At 41.2% G+C, this 25,346-nt stretch overlaps 1 protein-coding gene across 3 annotated transcripts in view; it reads right to left on the bottom strand.

The window, feature by feature from the left end:
- mycbpap (mycbp associated protein) overlaps window positions 1-25,346 on the bottom strand; it is a 95,693-nt gene that overhangs the window by 23,323 nt on the left and 47,024 nt on the right. For 2 of the 3 annotated variants that reach the window (XM_059653783.1, XM_048555654.2), the window contains exons 14-17: window positions 16,286-16,432; window positions 10,523-11,152; window positions 6,899-7,023; window positions 5,485-5,600 (exon numbers count right to left, since the gene is read on the bottom strand). In XM_059653783.1, coding sequence (XP_059509766.1) covers window positions 5,485-5,600; window positions 6,899-7,023; window positions 10,523-11,152; window positions 16,286-16,432 — 1,018 coding nt within the window. Of the gene's footprint in view, window positions 1-5,484; window positions 5,601-6,898; window positions 7,024-10,280; window positions 10,392-10,522; window positions 11,153-16,285; window positions 16,433-25,346 lie in introns of those variants that run through there. The other variant, XM_059653784.1, reaches the window with a different exon arrangement.

Genomic DNA, 25,346 nt, shown 5'->3' on the forward strand with positions numbered 1-25,346 from the left:
TCCAAAATTGAGTTTGAGACACATTATTAGATCAGTGTAAGACAAGCTTTACCTCAGTGATGAAAATTCCATTGTTCTAAAGTTAAAAGTGTTCCATTGTCAGTCCCAACCTCCCTCACCTTGACTAATGCCCAATTCACAAAGAAATAGAAGAGTTACAGTTAAATCTCTTTCCTTCCCTGCTTAGTTAATTGGCTACTCTTTGTTATGTGCCCATCAATCGTTGAGTACCTTTAATGATCCATGAACCCCAGTTGGCTTATCCCACCTGGAATGCTTGTGATGAGAATTGACACTTGACTGTGTCATGTAAGATCAAATTTGCTTGGTCCCGATTTTACACAATCATCTTGTATGTGTCGATAATTTACCATTTATCTAGACTGGTTTCAATCTCTGAAAATACACTTATCCCTAAGCCATATATCCTGCTGCTGACAGAAATGTTTATGCCTTACAAATTATATGTGGAACTAGCATTGAGTTCTAGGAGTCCTACCATTAAGAGGAGGGTGATGCACTATGAGTAGAAAAAAAAGTGACAGAAATATTTTCAGGTCTCAGTGCTCTCAATTATGAAGAGAAAATGGCATCCATGTTTTTGTGAAGTGCAGAGGAATGTATATTGTTATTCGCTTTGTCCTCAACAGAGGGATTTAGTAAAATGAATCTGACATCTACCAAAATGTTGATGCCCTTTAAAATACCTAATAATCATACGATGTAGTAATAGGCAGAAACCACAACAATGTGAACAGGACCCTCACTGGTAAGTGAGGCCATGATAATCTCACATCAAGATGTAACGGGATATGAAAATTTGAAAATTCGGAAGTACTTTTGAAGGAACCTTGAATATAGAAAATTAATTGGTGCATATGCTGATAAGGTAGACTTTGGTACTGGAGATCAAATGCATGTATACAGTCTGTGATAGGGTAAAATGTACGCTGGTTCTGAAATAGTAAGACAGATAGGCTTCTTGACTTTTCTTTCTTTAACAATTTATGTTCTTAACATCAGGTTCCATGTATCCAACCTGTCCAAAGATTTCTGGATGAGAAATAATCTTTTCCCAACGTTATTAACCAACCCAGAATAATCAGGGGCAATCATTTCTAAACAACATTGGATTTATACAGCAAAACCTGTAAAAAGGCAGTTTGATATGCTGAAACACAATTGATGCGACAATCAGCAAGTATGCGATGATCACAGTTTACTTGTTAACATAGTTCATGTTCTTAAACTCATAGGTATCAAAACTGGTTATGTCTTCCACCTAATCAAAGCCCATAAATTAAGAATACTCAAACGATTTCAGAACCAACTCCAAGACCTGTATCTATGACTTAGCCGTGCAGAGGATGTCATCATGTCTTGGTGGTGCCACTTAGACAAATATCTCTCATTCCCTAATAAAGTATGCTATTCATTACTTTCCCCAAGAAAATAGCAAGCATGACACCACCTGGCCTAATATTTATTCACTGATCATACTTTTTACGTACTCTTTGATAGGTAGTAATTCTTGAATCATGACCTTGGACATTCATTTAAGTTGCTCAATAATAAAAATAGCTAATTGTCTTGAATAAACTGACACCTCAACATTGCAGGATACTCTGCATAGGGATCCTCCAGATATTGCTCTTCTACTGAATCACCTGTCAGGACCCACTTCACTCACCTGTTTGTTTCCAGCTGAAGCTTAACTGACTCTTGTTAAACACTTACTACAGCCTCCATTTGTCAGAACTACACAGCCTTGTGTGGCTGTGTTTGTGGAGAATACATTTTATTTAAAGAATGAATAATATTTTATCACAACTATTTCATTTATATAGTGCCTTTTACAACTCCTTAAAAGCTGTTCTGGCTAGTCTCTAATCCTTCACACTCTACAAAATTGAGCTGTCCAGAATTCTGCTGGCCATTTCTAAGTTGATCCAAGTTCCATTCAAACAATACTTATGAGCTCATTCACCTAATTAGTTGCTGGCCCAAGAACACTTCAAAATTCTCATCCATGTATCAAACTGCTCCAGTCTTACACTTTCTTATCTCTGTAAACTCTAGCTCTATCTCCTGTTCCCTTTGATCTCATTTGCACTATATTGTTCATCACTCAACACTCCCTCTTGGCCCACACATTAGTTGAATTAGTAAACATTTCTCTCCCTTCAGGGACTGTCTATCTCTCCATCAAATATGCCATTATCACCCTCTCCTCAAAATCCAATCCTTGATCCCACCAGCATTGTACTGTCCCATCTCTAGGCTCCATTTTCTTTTCAAACTCCTTGAACATGTTATCACCTCTACCTGCTCCCTCTTTCCCAGTACCCCACATTTGAATGTCTCCAATCAGGTTTCCATTCCTGCTGCTGTATTGAAGCAGCTCTTATTAAAGTTTACTATCTCCTTGTGTGGCCAAGTATCATACTTTGAAAAACACCTTGCTACATTTTATTATGTTAAAGGTGCTTTAGAAATATAAGTTCTAGTATAAATGCAACACTTTATCAGGAACAACCTTCTTGGACCATATACCTGCAAAAAGATGTGCTGGAATGATATCAAAGGGCCAGGTTAAACAAGTTCACTGTAGCAGTTAAACAGCATATTTCCAAATACCTAGATAACATATGGCCAACACTATTGAGCATCAGCTGATATGACCTATGCAGCTTTACCTTAGTGAGCGTGTGCTGAAAGGATAGGCCATCATAGTATTTTCTGGAAATTTCTTGTTTGCAGCCAACAACTTGAATTAGAACAAAGCGATTCAGCCCTCCAAGCCTACTCAAACATTCAACACAAACATGGCTAATTGTCCAATTCAATTCTATCTTCCTGCAATGTAACCTCATTCCCTCAGTGTTAGAACATACTCAACAAATGAGCACGTACAGCCCATTTGGGGTAGAGAATTTCTTTAACATTTGATCTCCTGGAAAATTTGCAAAATTGGACAAACAGAATAAATTATCAGAATGCTGATATTTTAAGGACACTTATTCCTGATCTTGTCAACAGGCAAGTGACATTGCCTGAGCTTTGGTCAATAAAAATCATAATCATAAATGATATTTAGCTTCAGGTCAACACAGCATTGAGAAGTGTATATATTTGGAACTGGAAATGTTAAGCATGTATTTCCCACAACCTTGGTCAGTGGTTCTCAAACACTTCTGGTTGAAGAAACTGTTTCCAACGGATCACCCATGAGGGAAAAACTGCATCCTGGGAAAACTTGTATAACGTTAGTTTTTGAGATTAACAATTATATCTATAATTTAAAAAATATTCATAACAATCTCCCATTTCTGATACACAGCTGAATTCATCTACAGCTCACCATCAACCTTGGTAACTGTGGGTCTACCTGTTGATTAAAAGATATTTGGACAGGCACATGAATAGGAAAGATTTAGAGGGACATAGGCCAAACACAGGCAAATGGGACTTGTTGAATTTGGGAGACTTGGTCGGCATGGACTAGTTGGATTGTAGGCTCTATTTTCTTGCTGTATGACTGTACTATGCTGTCTGTGTGTCATTCTCGGCTCTCCATGTGCACTGTCCTACTACGTTAGATAGTCAGCCCAGATGTGACAGTTGTAATGTGCTTCAATACCCAGGCTCATGCCAAGCCCATCTTTATCTGCTTATTCTTGACCAAGATGCACCCCTTTCGACAACAACCTGGGGAGTTAACACCCTTTGCTAAACCCTTCCAAATATGTGATATATCCCAGCCTGCTATGGAATGATAGGGAGGAGTTTGCAGAGGTCCTGACATTAATTTTCAAATGGATACAGGAGAGGTGCTAGAGGGTTGGAGGACAGTCAATCATTATTCAAGATAGATGGTAAAAGTAAACCAGGGAACTTTTGACTAGCAAATCTCACATAAGTGGTATGTAAACTGTAGGCAAAAATTCTAAAGGGACATAACTAATCTCCACTTGGAGAAGAAAGGAAAATTAAGAATAGTCAGCACGGCTTTGTCAAGTGGAGATCATATCTAACAGATTAGTTTGATTTTTTTTTGAGGAGCTGACTAGAAATGTGGATTATGTAGTCTATATGTCCCTCAGTAAGGTTTTTGACAAGGTCTTGTCATGGGAGACTGGTCAAGCAGGTAAGACCTTGTGGTATCCACAACAGTTTGGCGAACTGGATTCAAAACTGGCTTGGTGGCAGGAGGCAGAAGTTGATGGTTGAATAGTATTTTTTTGACAGGAAACCCGTGTTTACTAACATACTGCAAGGTTTGGTGCTAGGTCCCTTGCCATTTATAGTGTAAATAAATGCTTTTAACATAAATGTAGGAGGTATGATTAGTAAGTTCGCAGATGGCATAAAATTTGTCAGTGTGACAAAGAGCAAGAAGGAAAGCCTTAGACTGCGGGATGATATAGACAGGCTGGTCAGGTGGGCAGAACAATGGCAAATAGAATTTAATCTTGATAAGTATGAGGTGGTGCATTATTTGGAGAAGTAACAAGGCAAGGGAGCAAACAATGAAGGATAGGACCTTGGGAAATAAAAATAATTGGAGGGATCTTGGTACGCTGTCCACAGATCCGACTAATGGATAAAATGGTAAATAAGGCATATAGAATATTTGCCTTTATTAGTTAAGATACTAAATACAAGAGCAGGTAGGTTGTGATGGAGCTCTATAAGACGTTAATTAGGCCAAAGCTGGAGTACAAATTCTGGTCACCAGACAATAGGAAGGATGTGTTGGCATAAGGGAAGTGGAGAGAAAATTCACCAGGATATTGCCTGAGATGGAGCACTGCAGCTATGAAGAGAACCTAGATAGGCTGGGGGTGTTTCTCTTAGAGCAGAGAAGGCTGAGGGGGTGGCCTGATTGAGTTGTACAAAATGTTGAGGGGCATAGAAAAGATAGATAAGCAGAGACTTTTCCTTTCAGTAGAGGGATCAATAGTCAGGGGCATAGATGATAAAGGAAAGAAGGTTTAGAGGGGATTTAAGGAAGACTTCTTTCACGCAGAAGTTGATGGGTATCTGAAGCTCAATGCCTGAAACGTTGGTAGTGTGGGAACCATAACAATATTTAGATGGAGTTATGCAGCATGCAAACAGACCCTTCGATCCAACTTGTCCATGCCGACCAGATATCCTAAACTGATCTACTCCCATTTGATGATCACTTGAAGTGCCCTAGCATACAAAGCTATAGACCAAGTGCTGGAATTGGGACTGGAGTATTTAGATGTGGGATGACCAGCACAGACAAGATGCTGTAAAATTCTATGACCTGTAGGTGTCTGCAGACACCAGTTTCAGAAACACTGCACTAAGCTACACTTCTGCAGTTTGCAGAGGATGACAATGGATACTGTTGCATGTTATGTCAGAAATACACACAGAGTAGTTTTACCTGTAGTTTGAGAGTTTAAAAAAATCACTAAGAGCCCAGTGAAGCAAATTTTCCTTGGAACTTACGGGTTTCTTCCACGATGACACTGCCTTCAGTCTCCTTTTCAGGCAGTCCCATTATTTCCCTGAGATGCATCGAATAACCAACAAACCTATCCACTGTTTCTTGCCAAAGCTGATAACTGTAGCAGAAGAAATATGGAGAAGCAGTTCATTTGTAAAAAAGTGCAGCAAGACAGTAGACCTGCTGTATACACGACTATTTTGATATAAATGCTGTTCAGTCACTACAGCATATTCTGTTTTAGGGCTTCCACCATAACACGTCTGTGAACCATCAACATATAATTCCGTATCCATTCCAACTAGGGGATATTCTATTATACATCACCGTTGGTCTTCCTCCACTATATACCCAAAGCACCCATGGGTTATTCCTTCTGCTAGCACCATACCTTGAACCGTGTTATGTTCCACATTCTACATTTCCCAAAGAGACCCAGTAATATGGCTTCTCAAGCTGCCCTCCAACCATCAGATATTGTATCACATCTGCAGTTACAGTGTTTCATGTGTAACACTTCACTATTCATTGTGAGTGGCTCACATGCCTCCACTGCCTATTACGCACAATCAATGGCTGCCTTACAGAGTGCCATGTTTCCTACTCCAGGTGGCAGCGTGGCTGAGAAATTTGCCATCAGCTCCATCTGGTCTCTTTGTTCCTACGCCAATGTAGTCCATAGTGCCTACTTTTGTTATGGACATACCAGGTGAAAGACTGTGGTAGGTTTTTACGGGGGAATTATACCAGGAATATGTAAAAGTGGGTAATCATGATTAAGATACAGATTAACCATGATCCATCTGAATTACATAACAGTCTTGAGGGGCAGAATGGCCTTCTCCTATGCTTAGACAACAAAAAGGTTCTAAAAATAATGTTAACTGGAGAAAAGGATAGAATAATGGGCTAATGAACGGTGCTGTCTGGAACCAGGGTTTAAATTTTATCCAGAATGTGGGATCAAAGTTTCCTTGCTGTGTGCAGCATGTTGGTGAGCTCTGGAATTTGGTAGCAGACTAAGCAATAATTTTAAAAAGGATTTCAGGAAAATTTTGATGAGAGAAATTCAGGGCTGTGAGGATGAGCAAGGAAAGTGGGATGAATTAGATAGCACTTTCATTGGGTTGGCACAGGTACCATGAGCTGAATGATCTCCTTTTGTGTTGTTTTACTCCATAATTCCACTCTGACGGTAAGGCTCCAGCATGAAAGAAGGCAGTCTCAAAAGTAGCATATGCTTAAAGCATGAAATCGCTTGTGTTTTGGTAAATTGACTTTGAGCTGACCATGCTATAAAGGTGCTACAAGTGGGAAACTGTTGCATTCAGTCTTTTGGTTAGTACATATTTAATCAAAAGCCCACCAATTTAAAACAAAATAGAATGAATAATGAGTTCAAGGAGTTCCACTTACAGTACTTTGTAGAAAATATTCTCTTGCAGACTGATTGCTGTTGTGCTGAGTTCAAGCACTTTCAAGTTGAGCATTTCCAGAGCCTTATCCTTTTGTTTCTCACTCACCAGCAATGTTAGCACATCCTGATGCAGGAACACATTATAAACAAAGAGAGTCTCATCGAAAAAACTGCCTCTCTTATTAATGCATAGCTTCCAATTCAAGTGCTCCAATTATTGTATGAATTCCATTTTGCACCAAACTGACTTATAATTAAAAACAATGGAAATGGCATCCACAAAGATCGAATATAAAATACTGATTGGTGAGATGTGAACACAGCTAATAGAGACATAGAGCCATAGAGAGATACAGCATGGAAACAGACGCTTTGGTCCAACTTGTCCATGCTGACTAGATATCCTGCATTAATCCAGACCCATTTGCCTGCATTTCGCCTATATCCCTCAAAAGCTGTCCAATTCATATAACCATCCAGATGCCTTTTAAATTTTATAATCGTACCAGCCTCCACCACTTTCTCTGGCAACTCATTCCATACACACACCACCATCGGCATGAACAAAATTGCCCCTTAAGTCCCTTTTATATCTTTCCTCTCTCACCTTAAACCTATGCTGTCTACTTTTGCATTCCCCTACCCTGTGGAAAAGACCTTGCCTATTTATCCTATCCATGCCCCTTATGATTTTATAAACCTCTGTAAGGTCACCCCTCAGCTTCCGACACTCCAGGGAAAATAGTTCCAGCCTATTCAGCCTCTCCCTATAGCTCAAGCCCTCCAACCCCTGACAACATCCTTATAAATCTTTACCAAACCCTTCCAATGACAGGTAGTCCAGAATTGAACATAGTATTCCAGAAGTGGCCTAACCAATGTGCTGTACAGCTGCAACACGATTTCCCAACTCCTATACTCAATACACTGACTAATAAAGGCAAGCATACCAAACTCCTTCTTTACTATCCTTTCTACCTGTGACTCCATTTTCAAGGAATTATGAACGTGTACTCCAGGACTTTGTTCTCTTTTGCTCTTTGTTCAGCAACACTTCCCAGGACCTTACCATTAAGTGTATTGGTCCTGTCCTGATTAACTTTTACAAAATGTAGCACTTCGCATTTACCTAAATTAAACTCTATCTGCCACTCCTTGGCTCTTTGGCCCATGTGATCAAGATCCCATTGTACTCTGAAGTAACCTTCTTTGCTGTCCACTACACCTCCAATTTTAGTGTCATCTGCAAAATTACTAACCATACCTCTTCTGTTCACATTCAAATCATTTATACAAGTGACAAAAAGCAGTGGACCCTTCAAAGCAATTGCATGAGTAAATCTTGGGTAGTATAAGTACAGTTTACTCAAATGTTGCAATGTTCACTTTGTGAATCAGCTTTGGATTTTTCTTAACATTGCTTGATTATTATTCATAGACAAGAATAAAAAAAGCACCAGATCAAGCTGGAAGGCATGCAACGCCAGATTATAGTCCAACAGGTTTATATGAAGGACCTCACCTGAAGAAGCAGAACTCCGAAAGCTTGTGACTTCAAATAAACCTGTTGAATATAACCCAGTGTCATGTGAGTTCTAACTTTGTCCACCCCAGACCAACACTGACACTTCTACATCCAATAAACTGGTCCAGCTGAACCAGCCAAAAAAATGGAAGTTTCACTGACGCCATTGGCAAAGGTATGATGTCACTTATACTATGAAGAACTTAGAACAACACTCTTGCTGTTTATATGCAGCACAGGAAAGACCATTTAAAGCATTTTGCCTGTGCTAACTCGCAGAAGAAGTTATTCAATCGGTTTTAACGTCCTGCACTTTACCAAAATCCCTGGAAATATTTTTTCACGAATCAGCCTCTTCCCTAGCCTTTAAATCTCCTGGGTAAAATTCCAAGCCTCATACTCCTCACAGTAAGAGCTATGTATGCAGAATCGCAGGAAACTGCTCTCATATTAACAGTCAGGCCTGATGCTGCATGAGATTTATGTTGTTGGATCATGAGCATTGACACTTATTGACAGTCAAGCCTGGCTCTTCCCGTATTTCATCCTTGGTTTAAGTAAATATCCTACGCCAAGAACAGGACATTGGATGAGGATGGTAGGTTTATCCTATGAGTATTAGCCAACAGAACCTGACATCAGGAAGTAGGAAGGGATTAGTTTGCCACTTTCATAAAGTATAAAGCCTGAAAGCTCAACATCAACAGGATCACATCAGATGAAGGGAACGTCATACTTAAAAACTGAGATAAATACAGGTACTGCATATAATAGGAGACCATAGAAACGTGGGAACAGAAGTAGGCCATCTAGCCCATCAAGCCCACTTCATCATTCAAAATGATCATGGCCAATTTTCTACCTCAACAACATAAACTCACTGTCTTCCCATATCCTTTGACACTTCGAGCCTCTAGAGAGCCTTTTTTTTGGTAAAAAACATATTCAATGACTTGGCCTCAACAACCTTCTGCTGTAGAGAAATGTCTATCTGTCCTTCATATTGGATATTTATTTGAACTAAGAGCAAAGACAGGAACAGCTAGGTTTGACACTGAAAGAGTATCAGCTTTCAGAATCTGATGACAAGGATCCTGTAAGGTACCATACCTTACTGCTAACAAGAGGGTAGTTCCTTTAAAGTTTTTTTTTTGTCATTTGATGTGCTTTCATTTTGTGAGGAGAATGAGGCTGGAAAGTCTAGCCAGGAGATGCCAACAATGGGCCACCTGTCAGCATTAGGAGGCATTAAAAGACCATGGGCATTGGGTAAGTTATGTGGAGTACAGTGAGTAGTTTTTTTTAAAATTGTGGTTAATTCCAAACAGGAAGATATGTGATTACAGCAGTGATCCTAGTTTAAACTGTTTGTCCCTATCTGCCGAAAAAGCCTTGTGCATTATCTGCAGACAGATACCAGTGCCCATAACATTGCCACCACTACTTGTACACAGTGGCTGCATGATCTGGGGAACAGGGAACCTGATGCACTGAAGCATCATGAATCCCTCTGTACTTAGGCTCACACATAGAAGAATGGTTCCTATAACAATCTTGTCTTCAAGACAGATAGTTTGAAAACTAGGTCAAAAAGATTACAAAACTCCAGAAAATGAGACACAAAAATATATCCAGGATGTGGGAAGTTAGTGGTTATTGCATTTCATGAGGAATTTGTGGGCAGCATCAAAAAATAGACCATGAATACTGCTGGATTGTCGCAAGTTCCCAATATGTTGACCAGTGTTCTTCAGGGCTGGGAAACTGCCCCTAACTGCCCCTTTGGTATGACATGCTGGGGCATGAACAAAAAATACAGGTTCCCTGTCCAAGCACAGCATGGTGCTCCTGCAACCTGAGTGGAGCATGCCCTCTAGTTATTGGATTCTAATGTACCACCTTGTCCTGGGTCAAGGTGGCCAATGCCTCCAGAGAAAACAAATTTAGACAATAGGTAACTCGCACATCTGCAAAACAAATAAGTGAAACACAGTGATTTCATCTAGTTCTTAATCCCTGTAAACAAAGTACATTATTTTGTACTTAAAATCAAAATCACTGAAGATTCACAAGAAACAACAGCAAAACAGAACTATACCTTTCTAAAAGAGTCGATTGACAAGTCCCACTCAGGTTCGGATTCATCAGGTGGTGGAGCTTTCTTGATTGGTATTACTGCTTTGGGAGCTTTTACATTCTCTACTGGCTCCAAGTGGCGAGCAGATCTCCTGCCATGGGAACGGGTCTTTTCCTTGCTTTGCTTTTCTGAATCATTAGCTCTGACAGGTGATGTGTCTTGATGTTGTGACTGATGAGAAGATGCCTTTCCATGGGTACGGGTCTTGTGCTTGGGATGGTCATCTGCTTCATCAGTTGATGGAGTTTTGTTGGTTGGTGTCCTTTTATCATGGTGCTTCGTTTGCTCTGGATCTTCCATACGGTGAGAAGTTGCCTTGCCATGAGAACGTGCCTTCAGCTTGGAGGACTCCTCCGTTTCATCAAATGATGGACGTTTAGTGGGTGTGCTTTTATCATTGTACATTGTACTATCCAGATGATTCATATACTTGGCAGGAGTTTGGGTCTTGTCTTTGGGCCCTGTGTAAGGAGGAATGTTACTACCTCTGGGTTGGCTTTTGCTTGTTGTGTCCGCATCTAACTTATTGTGTGTGAAGCATAGTTTCCATAATTCTTTGAGGCTTTGCACAATGACATACTTGTAATGCAGCTGCAGAAGAGGTAAACAGAAATTCTGGTCAGCCAGATTCTCTGGCAAATCCTTCAATGCATTATTATCAGAATAGGTTCTGTTTTTGGAGGAATTCATTCACATTTTATTTGCCTTATCACTCCCTCCTCTTCCTCTTTCCCCGAGGGAGCCAAGGTAGTGAGTATTGGCAGTAAATTACTTGACAATGGACAGAGCAAAACACTGTAGATTCTTGAAATCTGAAACAAATCAGTTAGTATTTCTGTAGAGAAAGAGAGCAGATATTTCAGATCAATTAATCTTAAACAGAACTGAAGAGAAACCTGTCTAGTACATTTTAAGCCTTAGAAGAGGGGAGAATCCATCGACCTGAAATGTTCACACTCTTTCTCCACAAATGCTGCCTGCCCTACTAAGCATTTCCAGCATTTTCCATTCTTATTACACATAACGGTCGGACCTTGTTACTGTCAGATAGTCAAGGGAAGGTGGATTTCAATGTAAGCCTTGTAATGTTAGCAATGTAATGCTATGCCTGTTACTTTGATAGGATATCAGCAGAAACCCATCGAGGAGTATGAATCATCATTTATAACATCTCTGGCAGAAAACAGCAGGCTGTCTGTATAGACATCTTTCATAAGGGACATCGCTTCAATGGCACACAGTGTGATTACTATTATTCATTTCTGAGGGAAAACCAACGATGAAACCACATACATGGAGTATGAAAGGTAGCAGCAGTGGCAGTAGCAAGGGATGTGCTTTCTGAACCGTGGAAATGGTCTGTTAAGTCCTTTAAATAACTTGTTATTAGTTTGTTAAAGAACCAGTTTTGATTGTTATTTATGAGGAGTAGGTTACCAAGTGATAGTGTTCCCACCTCTGAGCGATAAAGACTGGGTTCTAGTCCCTCCTGCTCCAGGGATGCATAATAACACCTCTGAACAAATTGATTGGAAAAACGTCTAGAAAGTACCCATAAGGAACAGATTTGATGCATCATCAGAACCAAGAAAGAACACTGAAGATGAAAGATTCAGGAAAAGCCCTCATTCACAGCTTACCTGATGTGCGGTGTGAGAAGAAGTATCTCTCATGTCTCTGCAATCTTGCAAAGGCATTTTGTGAAGGACAGCAAGATTGGAGGGGTGTGTTCAATTCCTTCTGCTTATGGCTTTCACTGGCCCGTAATGGAAGAATGGTTAAGGAAGAATACATTAAGTTGCCCATGAGGGAGGGAGTGTTAGAAACATTTTTTAGGGGGAAGATTATGTCTGACAAATTTAATTGAATTTTCTCAGGAGGTGACTAGTGTGTACGGTAGGATGGTGCAGTTGATGTAGTCTACATGGACCTCTGTTTGGCTTTTGACAAGGTCTCACACGCAGACTGATTAAGAAGAGCCCAAGATAATTTGGCAAACTGGATCAAAAAAATCACTTTGCGGCAGGAAATAGAGGGTGATGGTTGAAGGTCTTTGTGTCACTGTAAGTCGTTGTCCAGTGCCATACCATAAGGTTCAGTGCTGAGTCCCTTGTTGTCCGTAATGTACAGTAATGACCCAGATGTAACAGTAGGAGATATGATTAGTAAGTTTGTAGACACAAAAATTGATGGTGTAGTAAATAGTGAGAGAAAAAGCCTCAGACTTCAAGGCTTTATAGATGGGCTAGTCAGTAGCAGTTTAACAGTGGCATGGAATTTAATTCTGAAAAGTGAGAGGTGCTGCTTTTTGGGAGGACTAATGAAGCAGGGGCGTTACATGTTGAAGACAGGACCCTAGGAAGGACAGAGGCTCAGAGGGTCTTTGGGTGCATGTCATAGATCTTTTATGGCAGCATTACAGGTAGATAAGGTGGTTAAGAAGATATCTTGGATACTTGCCTTTATTAGTCAAAGCATTGAATACAAGAACAAGGATGTTATGATGGAACTGTATAAAACATTAATTAGACCATAGCTGGAGTACTGCATGTAGTTCTGATTGCTAAAGGAAGAATGTTATTGTATTAGACAGGGTGCAGAGGAGATTCACCATGAGGATGCCTTGGCTCCTGTGATTAAGCTGTGAAGAGAGTCTAGATTGGCTGGGTTTGTTTTATTTCGAGCAGAGAAGGCTGATGAGGGACCTGATTGCAATGTACAAAGTTATGAGGGGCATAGATAGGGTAGGTAGAGAGAAACATTTCCTACTACTAGAGGAGTCAAAAATCAGCACATTTTTCAGGTAAGTAGCAGGAGGTTTGGAGCGGATTTGAGGAAAACCTTTTCCACCTAGAGTGTAGTGTCTGGAGCTCACTGCCTAAAAGGGTGATAAAGGTGGAAACCCTCAAGACATTGGAAAACTATTTAGATGAGTATTTGAATCGCCACAGCATATGAGGCTACTGGCCAAGTGCTGGAGAATGGTTTTAGCACAGATAGATGCTTCATTATCAGTGAGGACGTAATAGGATGAATGACCTTTTACCATGCTGTAAAAACTACACTTACTGTTCTCCTGTTTGTCACCAACATAAAAGAAACACTAAATCTGGCTTAGCCCAAATAATTTCCTAGCATACACATCATATATTTACATAAGAGATCCAAGTGACGCATGAAGAGCCACCACTGATAAGGCAGCTGACTCACATTCAATCCTACTGACATGGTAGCCTGCACTCATAGGCACGCCTCATGACATGGCGGTCTGTGCTCACAGCCACACTTCTGAACACAGAAACCTGCATTTACAGCCACTCCTTTGAAATGTTGCCTCTGGATTTCAGTGGTGGTGCCTGGGCAGAAGGCATTCCAAAGCTTGCTGCATTGGCATCACCTTGGGGCAGTTTCTGTCAAAGAACATTTGCCCATCACATGTACCACTGAAGATGGATGTGGATGAGAAACTTTATGAGAGTGGGGTGGCCCCGTCATTTCCATGTTGACACCTCAGCCATCTCATGGAACCCTTGATCACTGAAGCATAGCTGGTGTCTATCCCATGCTTCATTAAGGCATTTGTGACACTGGACAATAGATGCCACAGAGTACAGCGTGCCTTCTGTGCGTGCCAACACTGTTCCTGCATGCACTTGAGAGTGCTGTCATAAATATGAAACTGACCACTTTCTCAGTAAAGAATCTTATGGACCTTGTGCACGGAATCATTGTAAAGCACATGAGGTGACTAGATTCCTCGATTCTTATTCCTTGACTCTAATTTACTTGGGCAAGTTCAACTTGGACACATATCTCACACAGATTCTTCAGGCAGAGCTGCCTGAGGCACTGCACCCGCACCCTCATGAGAAGCCTGGAGTCTGTTCTTCATTCTCCAGGGGATCTGGCTACAGCCCATTCTGCCCTGTCACAAATCCTCCCACTCTGACAGGGCACGTGCTTCATTCTGTGCCACCTCTCTTATAACACTCGCAGAGGTGTGGATATCTGCATTGGTGGTGTGTAAATAAAATGTGATAGTGTGAGCTCCAGGGTGGTGTTCTCTTCTGATTCATAGTGATCTTATGAGTGTTGTGTGGGCTGTTACTCCTCTACGGCTGACCCTGAGGGAGACATACATGAGGAGGTCATGAGAGAATGGAATATTTGACAGGTACTCATGATGCTAAGTGCAAAATGAAATGTCAGCTTAGGAATTGATGAATTATTGCACAGGGAGCAAAGTTAACCATCTCCTAGACATGAAGATGTTGAGATGCTTTCATCTTGTCCACGACGGACCATTTTCTTCCAAGCACAGCCATTCTGTCTAGATCAAGGGCCAGCTCGATAAAATACATCAGCAATGTTAGGTGTGGCACCTCTTGATCCAGGCATACTTTCACATATTTATTCTCAATTCCTGTTTGGCCTGCAGGGTGAAGAATGATGTCATGAGCACAATGCCTCTCTTCCTTACCACACATTGCAGCAGTCTGCATTCCAGCGTGCAATCTGTTCTGACCTATGCTTATTTGTTACAACGGCTGCTGGACACTTCAATCCTTGTTCAGAAGAATCTATTGCACCCTGAGGAATGTTTTCTTTTTTATACCTGTATAAAATATTTGTACTCACCAGAGCTGTGAAGGTCCCTGAAACATAAAGACACTGTACCACGCTGCTCTTGAGCACTTCTCTGCTCTTGACTTCCTGATTCACCTTTCTCCATGCTCTCTTGGTGAGTCTTTGCAGGCTTTCTGTTGTTACTGGCAAGCAGCAGGATACTTCTTCTATCTGTCACCTCCTTTGGTAACACCAGCAGTGTGGCGTCTGGTGAGGGTGGTGGTGGCACTGCAACAGGTTGTTGGTATTGCCCTGGCTGAAGGATTCTTCTTTTGCATTGCCCTTTGCTCAGCATCCTCCAATGATCCTTGGCCAAATGGTAACACTAACAATGGCTTCCATGTTAAATAGGGCTAACCAGTACTTCAATCCCACCTCCACTTGCATCTACCATTTCTAATTGGACAGTGAGACAGCCTTGGCCACCACCGTGCAAACTATGATCTCATGAAATTGAAAGCTGTCAACAATAACAACAAAATGGCAACTCATACACATTGCATGGTTGGTGCTGGCAACTAGAAATTAACATAACATTGGGGCCCTGGACTATGTATTGAAATTCTGTTGCGTATTACTCAGATTTTGTCAGAAAAACACATTTGATTAGAACAAGTCTGCTCTGGAAACACATTGGTTCCAATTTTCACCTTCTGTTTGTTCCACTTGCATCATCGCATCATCCCATCAACTCTCTCTCTGTCTTTTGACAGAAAAAGTATTCTGCGCTATGACTTTAAATTAAACATACTAAATAAAAATGTGCTATACCAGTTTGTGATAACATTCATTCCTGTAGAATACAAGTCAACTATGCTGAAAATACTTAAGTGAGGCAGCTTTTGTGCAGAGAGAAGCAGAATTAACTTTTTAGACTGATGTTTTTTTGAGCAGAACATGCCTTTATCATATGTCTTCCAATTCACTGGGAACATAAAATTTTATTATGTACGTTAGTATAACTATCAACTTTTTATCTGTATGTACCATAGTTATAACTAACAGTTTCTGTTCTAAACTTTTGTGAAGAACATTCAACACGTTCAACCTGAAAATACAGTTGGCAATTCACGTTAATTTGAGTTACCAGATGCATACATTGGGGTTCTTCATCTCAAAGACCTCTTGCTCAATTAATGGAATTTCAACAGGAGATTGGGATCGCTGTGGAGTGCGCACTCCATCAATCACCTCGTTCAGGAGCTGGTCGATTATGGTCATCTTTTCTTTCTTCTCAAGTTCTTCCTGAAGTGGAAAACACATGGAGAAGAAAAGAATAGGTAACAATTCTGAAGGATTGCAAAACCCACTACTCTTGAATTCTCTAATATGCTTGATTACAAGAGCTTTGTTGAAACACGATCAGAAATGACAGTAACATTACAGTGCATTTATTTTTTTAAAAAATCAACATTTTCCAAAATGAGAGTCCTCAAAGTGGCTCAGACAAGGTTAACCAACAACAGCAGACAATTCTGAGCTCTAAGACAATTTTACGTCAAAGATTAACCCTGTCATACTTGTGATATAAAGAACAAAGAACAGCATCAGGATCTCACACGCAGATCTAATCCCCAGAGCAAGTGACAATTGTGAATTTCATCGAACATAATTTATAGTTCACTGGCTTATTCCCTACATTTCAATTGCTATCATCCCTTTATTGTCTACAATTTGAGAATTTTCCTTAAATCTAAGTTATAGTGATACATTGGTCAATTGCTATTCACAGGGATACACCACACAACCGCACTCCACTTCAACCCATTCGACAGTTACTTATTCAAGGCACTTCCTATCCACAGTCACAACTTTCTGTTTCGCTGCCACGTGCTCCCTCGAGGAGCTTGAACAGTTCATCCACTTCACCAACACCTTTAACCCCAACCTTAAGTTCACCTGGACCATCTCTGATACCTCTCTCTCCTTCCTGGACCTCTCTATTTCCATCTCTGGTAGCCACCTGGAAATCGATATCCATTTCAAGCCCACTGACCCTCACAGCTACCTAGAATACACCTCCTCCCACCCACCCTCCTGCAAAAATGCCATTCCCTAGTCCCAATTCCTTTGCCTCCGCTGCATCTGCTCCCAGGATGAGGCATTCCACTCTAGTACATCTCAGATGTCCTTGTTTGTCAAGGACCGCAATCTCCCCCCCTCAGTGGTGGAGAACGCCCTCGACCATGTCTCCCGCATTTCCCACAACTCATCCCTCACACCTCCTCCCGGCAATAACAACCAAAACAGAATCCCCCACGTCCTCACGTACCACCCCACCAACCTCCGGATCCAATGCATCATACTCCAACACTTCCGCCATCTACAATCCGACCCCACCACCAAAGACATTTTTCCCTCCCCACCCTTATCTGCTTTCCGGAGGGACCATTCTCTCTGTGACTCCCTTGTCTGCTCCACACTCCCCTTCAGTCCCATCACACCCGGCACTTTTCCCTGCAACCGCAGGAAGTGCTACACTTGCCCCTACACGTCTCCCCTCACCCCCATCCCAGGCCCCAAGGCTTCCCACATCAAGCCGATGTTCACCTGCACATCTGCTAATGTAGTATACTGTATCCGCTGTTCCTGTTGTGGCCTTCTCTATATCAGGGAAACCCTGCAGAACACCTATGCTCGGTTCACACTAAACAACTGCATCTCCCATTTCAACTATTCGCGATCCATTTCAACTCCCTGTCCCACTCCTTAGCTGACATGTCCATCCTGGGCCTCCTGCGGTGCCACAAAGATGCCACTCGAAGGTTGCAGGAACATCACCTCATATTCCACTTGGGAACCTTGCAGCCCAATGGTATCAATGTGGACTTCACAAGCTTCAAAATCTACACCCCACCTCCCCAAACGCATCCCAAAACCAGCCCAGCTCATCCTTGCCTCCCTAACCTATTGCCACCTCTCACCTAAAGCCCCACCCGCATCTCCTACCTACTAACCTTATCCCGCCCCTTTGACCTGTGCGTCCTCCCTAACTCCCCACCTACACTCACCTTTACTGGCTCCATCCCCGCCTCTTTGACCTGTCTGTCTCCTCTGCACCCATCTTCTTCTCTATCCATCTTCTATCCACCTCCCCCTCTCTCCCTATTTATTTCAGAACTCCCTTCCCCTCCCCCATTTCTGAAGAAGGGTCTAGGCCCAAAATGTCAGCCTTCCTGCTCCTCTGATGCTGCCTGGCCTGCAGTGTTCATCCAGCTCCACACCTTGTTATCTCCTTTTTCTGTTTCTTAAATTTTTTTTATTATCAGGAGCTTTCCGATGGCCTTCTGCATGTTGAAGGACATCATATGTGCCTTTGTGACAGGTAAGCACCAGATTAGCTTCAAACAGGCATTTCTCAAATGCATTCACAGAGTTACAGAATTCTTACAATAGGAGGAAACATTAGGGTCACAGAGTCCATTCTAGCACTCTACATAGCTGTCACATCAGTCTCACTCTCCTACGGCACTTCCATAGACTGGATGTTCTTTCAAAGGTGCATGCTATTTATTTTTGAAAGCATTAATCATCTCCAATTCCATCAACTTCATAGGCAACCAGCATTTGCAGCATAAAAAAAAGCTCCTTTGTCACATTCGACTTGCATCTGTTGCCCAAAACCTTAAATCAGGGTGAAAGTCAGAGAAAATTCAATGTCAGAAGAGTTAGTCTTCCAGAGCTATAGGGGCCAGCAATATGGCAAGAAAAGAAACAAATGACATGAATCGGATCATTCTGAGACAAAATGGACATATTCTGTAAATCAGTTAACTAACTGTGTTTGGTCTTCCCAAAGTGCAGAAAACCACATTGTGAGCAGTGAATACAGAGGATTAGATTGAAAGTAGTATATATAAATTACTTAATGGCTGAATGGTATGTTTGAGGCCTTGGATGGTAAGGAGAGAGAAGTAAATAAACAAGTATTAAATGATGTATGCATAGGAACGTCCTTAGAAATGAGAATTGTGAAGTGATGCACTTTGACCAGAGAAACATTGAAAGATAGTACAAAGTAGGGGGTGCAGGAACAGAGGGACCTGGGTGTTTGTATGTACAGACCATTGAAGGTGGCGGGCTGGTTGGAGAGATTAATAAGTAAAGCATACAGTGTTCTTGGCTTTATTAATAGGGTCATACAGTACAAGAGCAAAGACCTGACGTTGAACTTGAAAAAGATACTTGTTACACCTGAGCTGGACTGCTGTATATAGCTGTGGGTGAAAGGATATGGATGCAGTGGGGAGAGTGCAGAAACAATATTCAACTGTCCAGGAATGACAAATTTCAGTTATAAGGATAGATTGAAGAAGTTGGGACTGTTCTCCTTGGAAAGAGGAAGGTTAAAAGAAAATTTGATACAGGTTTTTAAAATAATGCGCAGACTGGATAGATTGGATGAGGAGAAGCTGTTCCCACTTGTAAAATAAAAAAAAAACCAGAGGACATAGATTTAAAGTGATGTACAAATGAAGCAAAGGTGATGTAAGAAAAAAAAACCTTTTCGCAGTGATTTGTTTGGGTATGGAATTCACTTCCTAGAAATGTGGTGGAGGCAGGTTTGACTGAGGCCATTGGATGATCATTTGGATACAGATGGTGTGAGGGATATGGGAAAATGCAGGAGATTGGGACCATGTAATAGATCACGTGAGGCCAAATTGCCTTCTTTGGCTGTAACAATTCAGTGATTCTGGGACGGTCCTTTGGACGTCTGATGTATAATGGAATGAACTGTACCTTTGGAATACTGAAAGGAGGAAGACAGTGAAGTGAAGACATTGGTGATGCGTGAAGCTGAAGGTGGTAGAATTGGCAGAAAATGATCAATGGAATATGGGGCTGGTGGAATGAAAGGTGAGTAGAAGCAGAATCCTACTATGGTCCTGGGAGGGCAGGGAAGGGTTAAGGCCCTGGAAACCATGGTGGGGATGGGATGGATCCTCACAGAAATAAACAAAGAGGATGTCTCAGAAACGGAAGCCATACAAGGCATCGTCAAAAACTGATATAATGAAGATGGGGGGATCTGGGAGAATGAATGAAGTTCTTTCAGGTTGGAGAGTGTGAGAAAGTATAATCAAGTAAGCTTTGGTAGTTTTCTCAAACTCCAGGTTCTCCAATAACCTTGTTGTTAAGTTCAATTATCCTGAAATTGTTCTGGTAAACTTTCTGTGCCTTCAAAACAACATTTATATCCCTCTTAAAGTATAGATATCGGAATGGGTTGCCATTCTCCAGTTGTAGTCTTACGAGAACTTCATAATGGTTCAGCATGACTTCTCTACTTTTGTACTCAATACCTCTACTCATAAACATCTCGTATGCTTTGATAAGCATTCTCTCAATACTTCTTTCCACCTTCAAAAGGTGTATGCGTATGAATTCTCAGGTCCCTGCACACTCTGTAGTACTGGTAATTAAGTTTATATTGCCTCGCCCTATTTGTCCAGTCAAAATTAATCACCTCACACTTCTCTGTATTTCTGTTAACTGTCTGCCTATTTTTCTGGCTTGTGTCCTGTTTCAGTTGTTTGGGCATCCCTGGTTCAGCAAAACCTCCAAGTTTGGTATCACAGGTAAATTTTAGAATGTACTCTGAATTCCAATATCCAAATCATTCATATATCAAATAAACAATGGTCTTTAAATAAAAGTAAAGTACTATGATTGCAGAACTTCACAAATAAAAACATCCCTCAGACTGAAATGCATCCATTTATCATTTCTCATTGTTGTACGATTCTGTTACCCAAGCTTGCACTGATCCCTCCTTTTTTCATGAGCCTCAGTTTCGTTAACCAGCCTTCAATGTGCAACTTTATAAAAACATTTCTTAAAATCTGTATGGATAATTATCTCTGCATTCCATTTATCAACTTTTCCTGTTGTATCAGACTAGATGCAGACACAAATTTTACAAACTTATGCTGGTTCTCCGTAATTAATTGAAACCTCAAAGTGTCTGCAGGTTGTTTTCTCCTATTATTGTTTCTAAAACCTTACCCACCACTGATATCAAATCGACAGGCTTGCACCTTCTTGGATGTCCCTAATAACTTCTTAGTTTGTTTGGTATAGTCGAGAGAGAGAGAGAGAGCGAGAGAGAGAGAGCGAGAGAGAGAGAGCGAGAGAGAGAGCGAGAGAGAGACAGCAGTAGCCTGTAGCAGGAGATTAGCTGCATCAAGAATACTGAGGTTTATGGTGCAATGTCAAAGTTTGGCTACATTAAATCAACTCCTATAGTACAAAGTCACCTTGAGTTCACTTTAGCACTTAATCAGAAATTAAGTTCTAGCATTTGGTCGACAGTTCTGCTTTTGGATCTGGAGGATATGGTACAACAATTGCTTACAGAATTTTTCCACTGTTTTTGCATATTACTGATACACAGGTCTCACTGCAGCAAAGCTGTGTTATGTTGATACTCCATGCACTAGAGGTTTTATTGACGCTTAATTTCATTGTTGTTGAGTGACTTGTAACCATAGCTGGTATAAGGCATAGCTGGCACACCCGATCTGATGCTGAAATCTTCCGGTCAGTGGTAGCCTTTTGAGAGAGGTGATTCCTGAAGAATGGTAAGTGTTCAATAAATTCGAGAGGTTTTCCTTTACTGTACATAGGAATGGACTATTTGACTGACAAGATCTGGGTTAATACATCACCTTTGTTTTGGCAACAGGCTGAGTTTCTTGTATGCAAACAGAAGAGATCAAAACTGGGAAACATCAATGCAGTCATTCACAAACCGTAGAATCTGTAGAGATCACCATCCGTGAGAATCAGTTTAATTTGGCACAGGAGCAACCCAAGGTCAAGAGATTTCCAGACAGACAAATTTAAAATTGAGTTGCATTGTCACTGTCAGGTAGATTGTAAATAGTATGGGGCTATCACACAGCCTAGCCTGACCATGGTCCAGATTTTAAATGTATCTGTTTCAGAGCACCTGCTCAAGATGTTTCCCGTCATATTAATATGGAAGAATTCAGGGTCCTGCTGAAGTGCCATAAACATCGAAATAATAATTGGTGGTGGAAAATAATGCAACTAATATGAGGGGATAGCAAGAACTGCAGATGCTAGAGTAAGAGACAATACAGTGTGGAGCTGGAGTAATACAGCAGGTCAAACAGGAATGGAAAAGCTGACGTTTCAGGTTGGAACCCTTCTTTAGAACTTCTGAAGAAGGGTCTCGACAGAAACATAACAAAATGAGGGAGAGGCTTCATGAACATTCCCATCTTCAACATTGGTGGAGCTTTATACAAATGTTGAGATGACAGTCCTAAAAACATGCAATCATCTTCAGTCCGAGCTGTAAGTGGGTGATCCACCTTGGCTTCCTCCTGAGGTCAGCAGCATCAGAGAAGACCATTATTGCTAATTTAAAATCACATCATTCAATATCAAAAATTGCTGAGTGGACAACATACAGCAAGGACTATAGACTCTAACAACATCAAACCCATAATACTAAGGACTTCTGCTGTTGAACTAGTTCTGCTCCAATCCAAGTTGTTCCAGAAAAGCTCTAACATTAGCATCCAAAGATCAAAGTGGGAAAATTCTCAGGTATGTCCTCGCCTCAAAAAGTAGAACTGGTACAGAAGTTATAGTACATAGGACCAGGAGTAGGTTATTCAGTCCTTCGAGCCTGCTCCACCATTCAGTATGATCATTGCTGAACATCTAACCCAGTACCCTGTGCCTGCTTTCTGTTCATACCCTTTGATCCCTTTCACCCTAAAAACTATATCTAACTCCTTCTTGAAAACATTCTATGTTTTTGCTTCAATCACTTTCTGTGGCAAAGAATTCCAAAGGTTCACCACATTCTAAATGAAGAAATTTCTCCTCATCTTAGTCTAAAATGGCCTTACCATATCTTTAAATGGCAACCTCGGGCTGTGGCTTCTGCATTTACCCTGAAAGGTCCTGTTAGAAATTCATAAGTTTCTATGAGATTTCACCTCATTCTTCTAAACTCCAGTGAACACAATCCTAGCCAATTTAGTTTCTCTTCTGATGTCAGCTCTACGATCCCAGGAATCAGACAAAGGAATGACAGTAGAGCAGTGGATGTTGTTTACATGGATTTTAGTAAGGTTTTTGACATGATAGCCTCATCCAGAAAATTAAGATGCATGAGATCCATGGTGACTTGGCCACATGGACTCAGAATTGGCTTGCCCATAGGAAGCCGAGGATATTACTGAAGGGTGTTTTTCAGGCTTGTGGTCCGTGACTGGTGGTGTTCCGCAGGGATCAGCACTGGGACCTCATGACTTGGATGAAAATGTAGATGGGTGGGGTTAGTATGTTTGCAGATGATACAAAGATTGGTAGAGTTGTGGATAGTGTAGGAGATTGTCAAAGGATACAGCGGGATATAAATCAGTGGCAGATGTGGGCAAAGAAATGGCAGATGGAGTTTAATCTGGGTAAGTGTGAGGTGCTGCATTTTGGGAGATCAAATGTAAAGGAAAAGTATACAGTTATTGGCAGGACTCTGAACAGCATTGATGTACAGAAGGATCTTGGAGTTCAAAGTCCATAATTCTCTGTAAGTGGCCACATTAATAAAGAAGGCTGATGGTATGCTTGCCTTTATTGATTGGGGAATGGAGTATGAGAGTCAGGATGTCATGTTGCAGCTTTATATGACTTTGGTTAGGCCACATTTAGAGTATTGCGTTCAATGCTGGTCGCCACATTACAGGGGTACAGACGAGGTTTATCCAGATGCTGCCTGGATTAGAGATTATGAGCTATAAGGAGAGGCTAGAAAAACGTGGGTTGTTTTCTCTTGAATGGCGGAGGCTGAGGGGAGACTTGATAGAAGTATATAAAATTATGAGATGCTTAGATAGGGTTGACAATCTGAATCTTCTTCCCAGGGTCAAAATGTCTAATACTAGGGGGCATGTATTTAAGGTTAGGGGGAAGTTCAAAGGAGATGCGAGGGGCAAGTTTCATACACATGCAATGGTAGGAGCATGGAACTCACTGCCAGGGGTAGTAGTGGAGGCAGATATGCATTTTAAGGGACTTTTAGATAAGCACATGAATATACAAGGAATGGCAGGATATGGACCAAAGGCAGGCAAAAAGTATTAGTTTCATTTGGCATCATGTTCAGCACAACATCGTGGACTGAGGGGCCCCTACCTGCCTGTACAGTTTTGTGTTCTCTGATAGTGAGCAAGGCCTATTCCTTTTCAGCAGTTTTCATCCATGCCTTCTTTCCATGATAAGGACATTTAACTGCACAATGTTCAGGTATTTTCTAATTTCTCAGGTAAAGAGCTGGTCCCTGTCCACATCCAGCAAGAACTGAATATCCAGATTTGAGCTGATAAATGGCATGTAACATTTGTGTAATGAGTGCTAGACAATGATCATTGCTCTAAAAACACCTCTTGATTTTCAACCGTGTAACTATCACCAAATATAGCAACATTCTGAGATTATCATTGACCAGAAAGTTAACTGTATCAGCCATTTAAATACTGCGGTGACAACAGCAGGTTAGTGATTGGATATTCTGTCATGTGTGTCACATCTCTTGACTTCCTAAAGCTTGTTCATCATTGTCAATACACAAATCAGGAATGTGATGAAATATTCTCCACTTGTCTGGATGAGTACAGCTTCAAAAACCCTCAAAAAGCTCAATACTATCCATGTCAAAACAGCCCACTTGATTGATACCCATTTATCAACTTAAACATTCACTCTCTCCACTACCATCACTGTCCATTTCTGGCACCCAGTGGTAGTAGTGTGTTTATCTACAAGATTCACTGCAACAACTCATCAAGGGTTATTTAAGAGCACCTTCCAAAACTCTACATCTACCATCTGGAAGGACAAGGCCACCAGGTGCATGAGAACATCCATACCTGCAAATTTCCCTCCATCAGCCTGACTTGAAACCACATTGCCTTCCTTCACTGTCAAAGTCCTGGATCCCTCTCCCTGAGAGTACAGTGGGTGTAGCTATACCAATGACTTGCGATAATTCAAAGTAGTGGCTCAACACCATCTTCTCAGGGGGAACTTATAGATGAGTAATAAACATTGTTACGAGTGAAACTCATCACTCATGAATGATTAAAAATTGATAGATCAGGTATGAGTTTGCAAGGAG

This window comes from Stegostoma tigrinum, chromosome 22 (assembly GCF_030684315.1).
Source record: "Stegostoma tigrinum isolate sSteTig4 chromosome 22, sSteTig4.hap1, whole genome shotgun sequence".
NCBI classification, from domain to species: domain Eukaryota; kingdom Metazoa; phylum Chordata; class Chondrichthyes; order Orectolobiformes; family Stegostomatidae; genus Stegostoma; species Stegostoma tigrinum.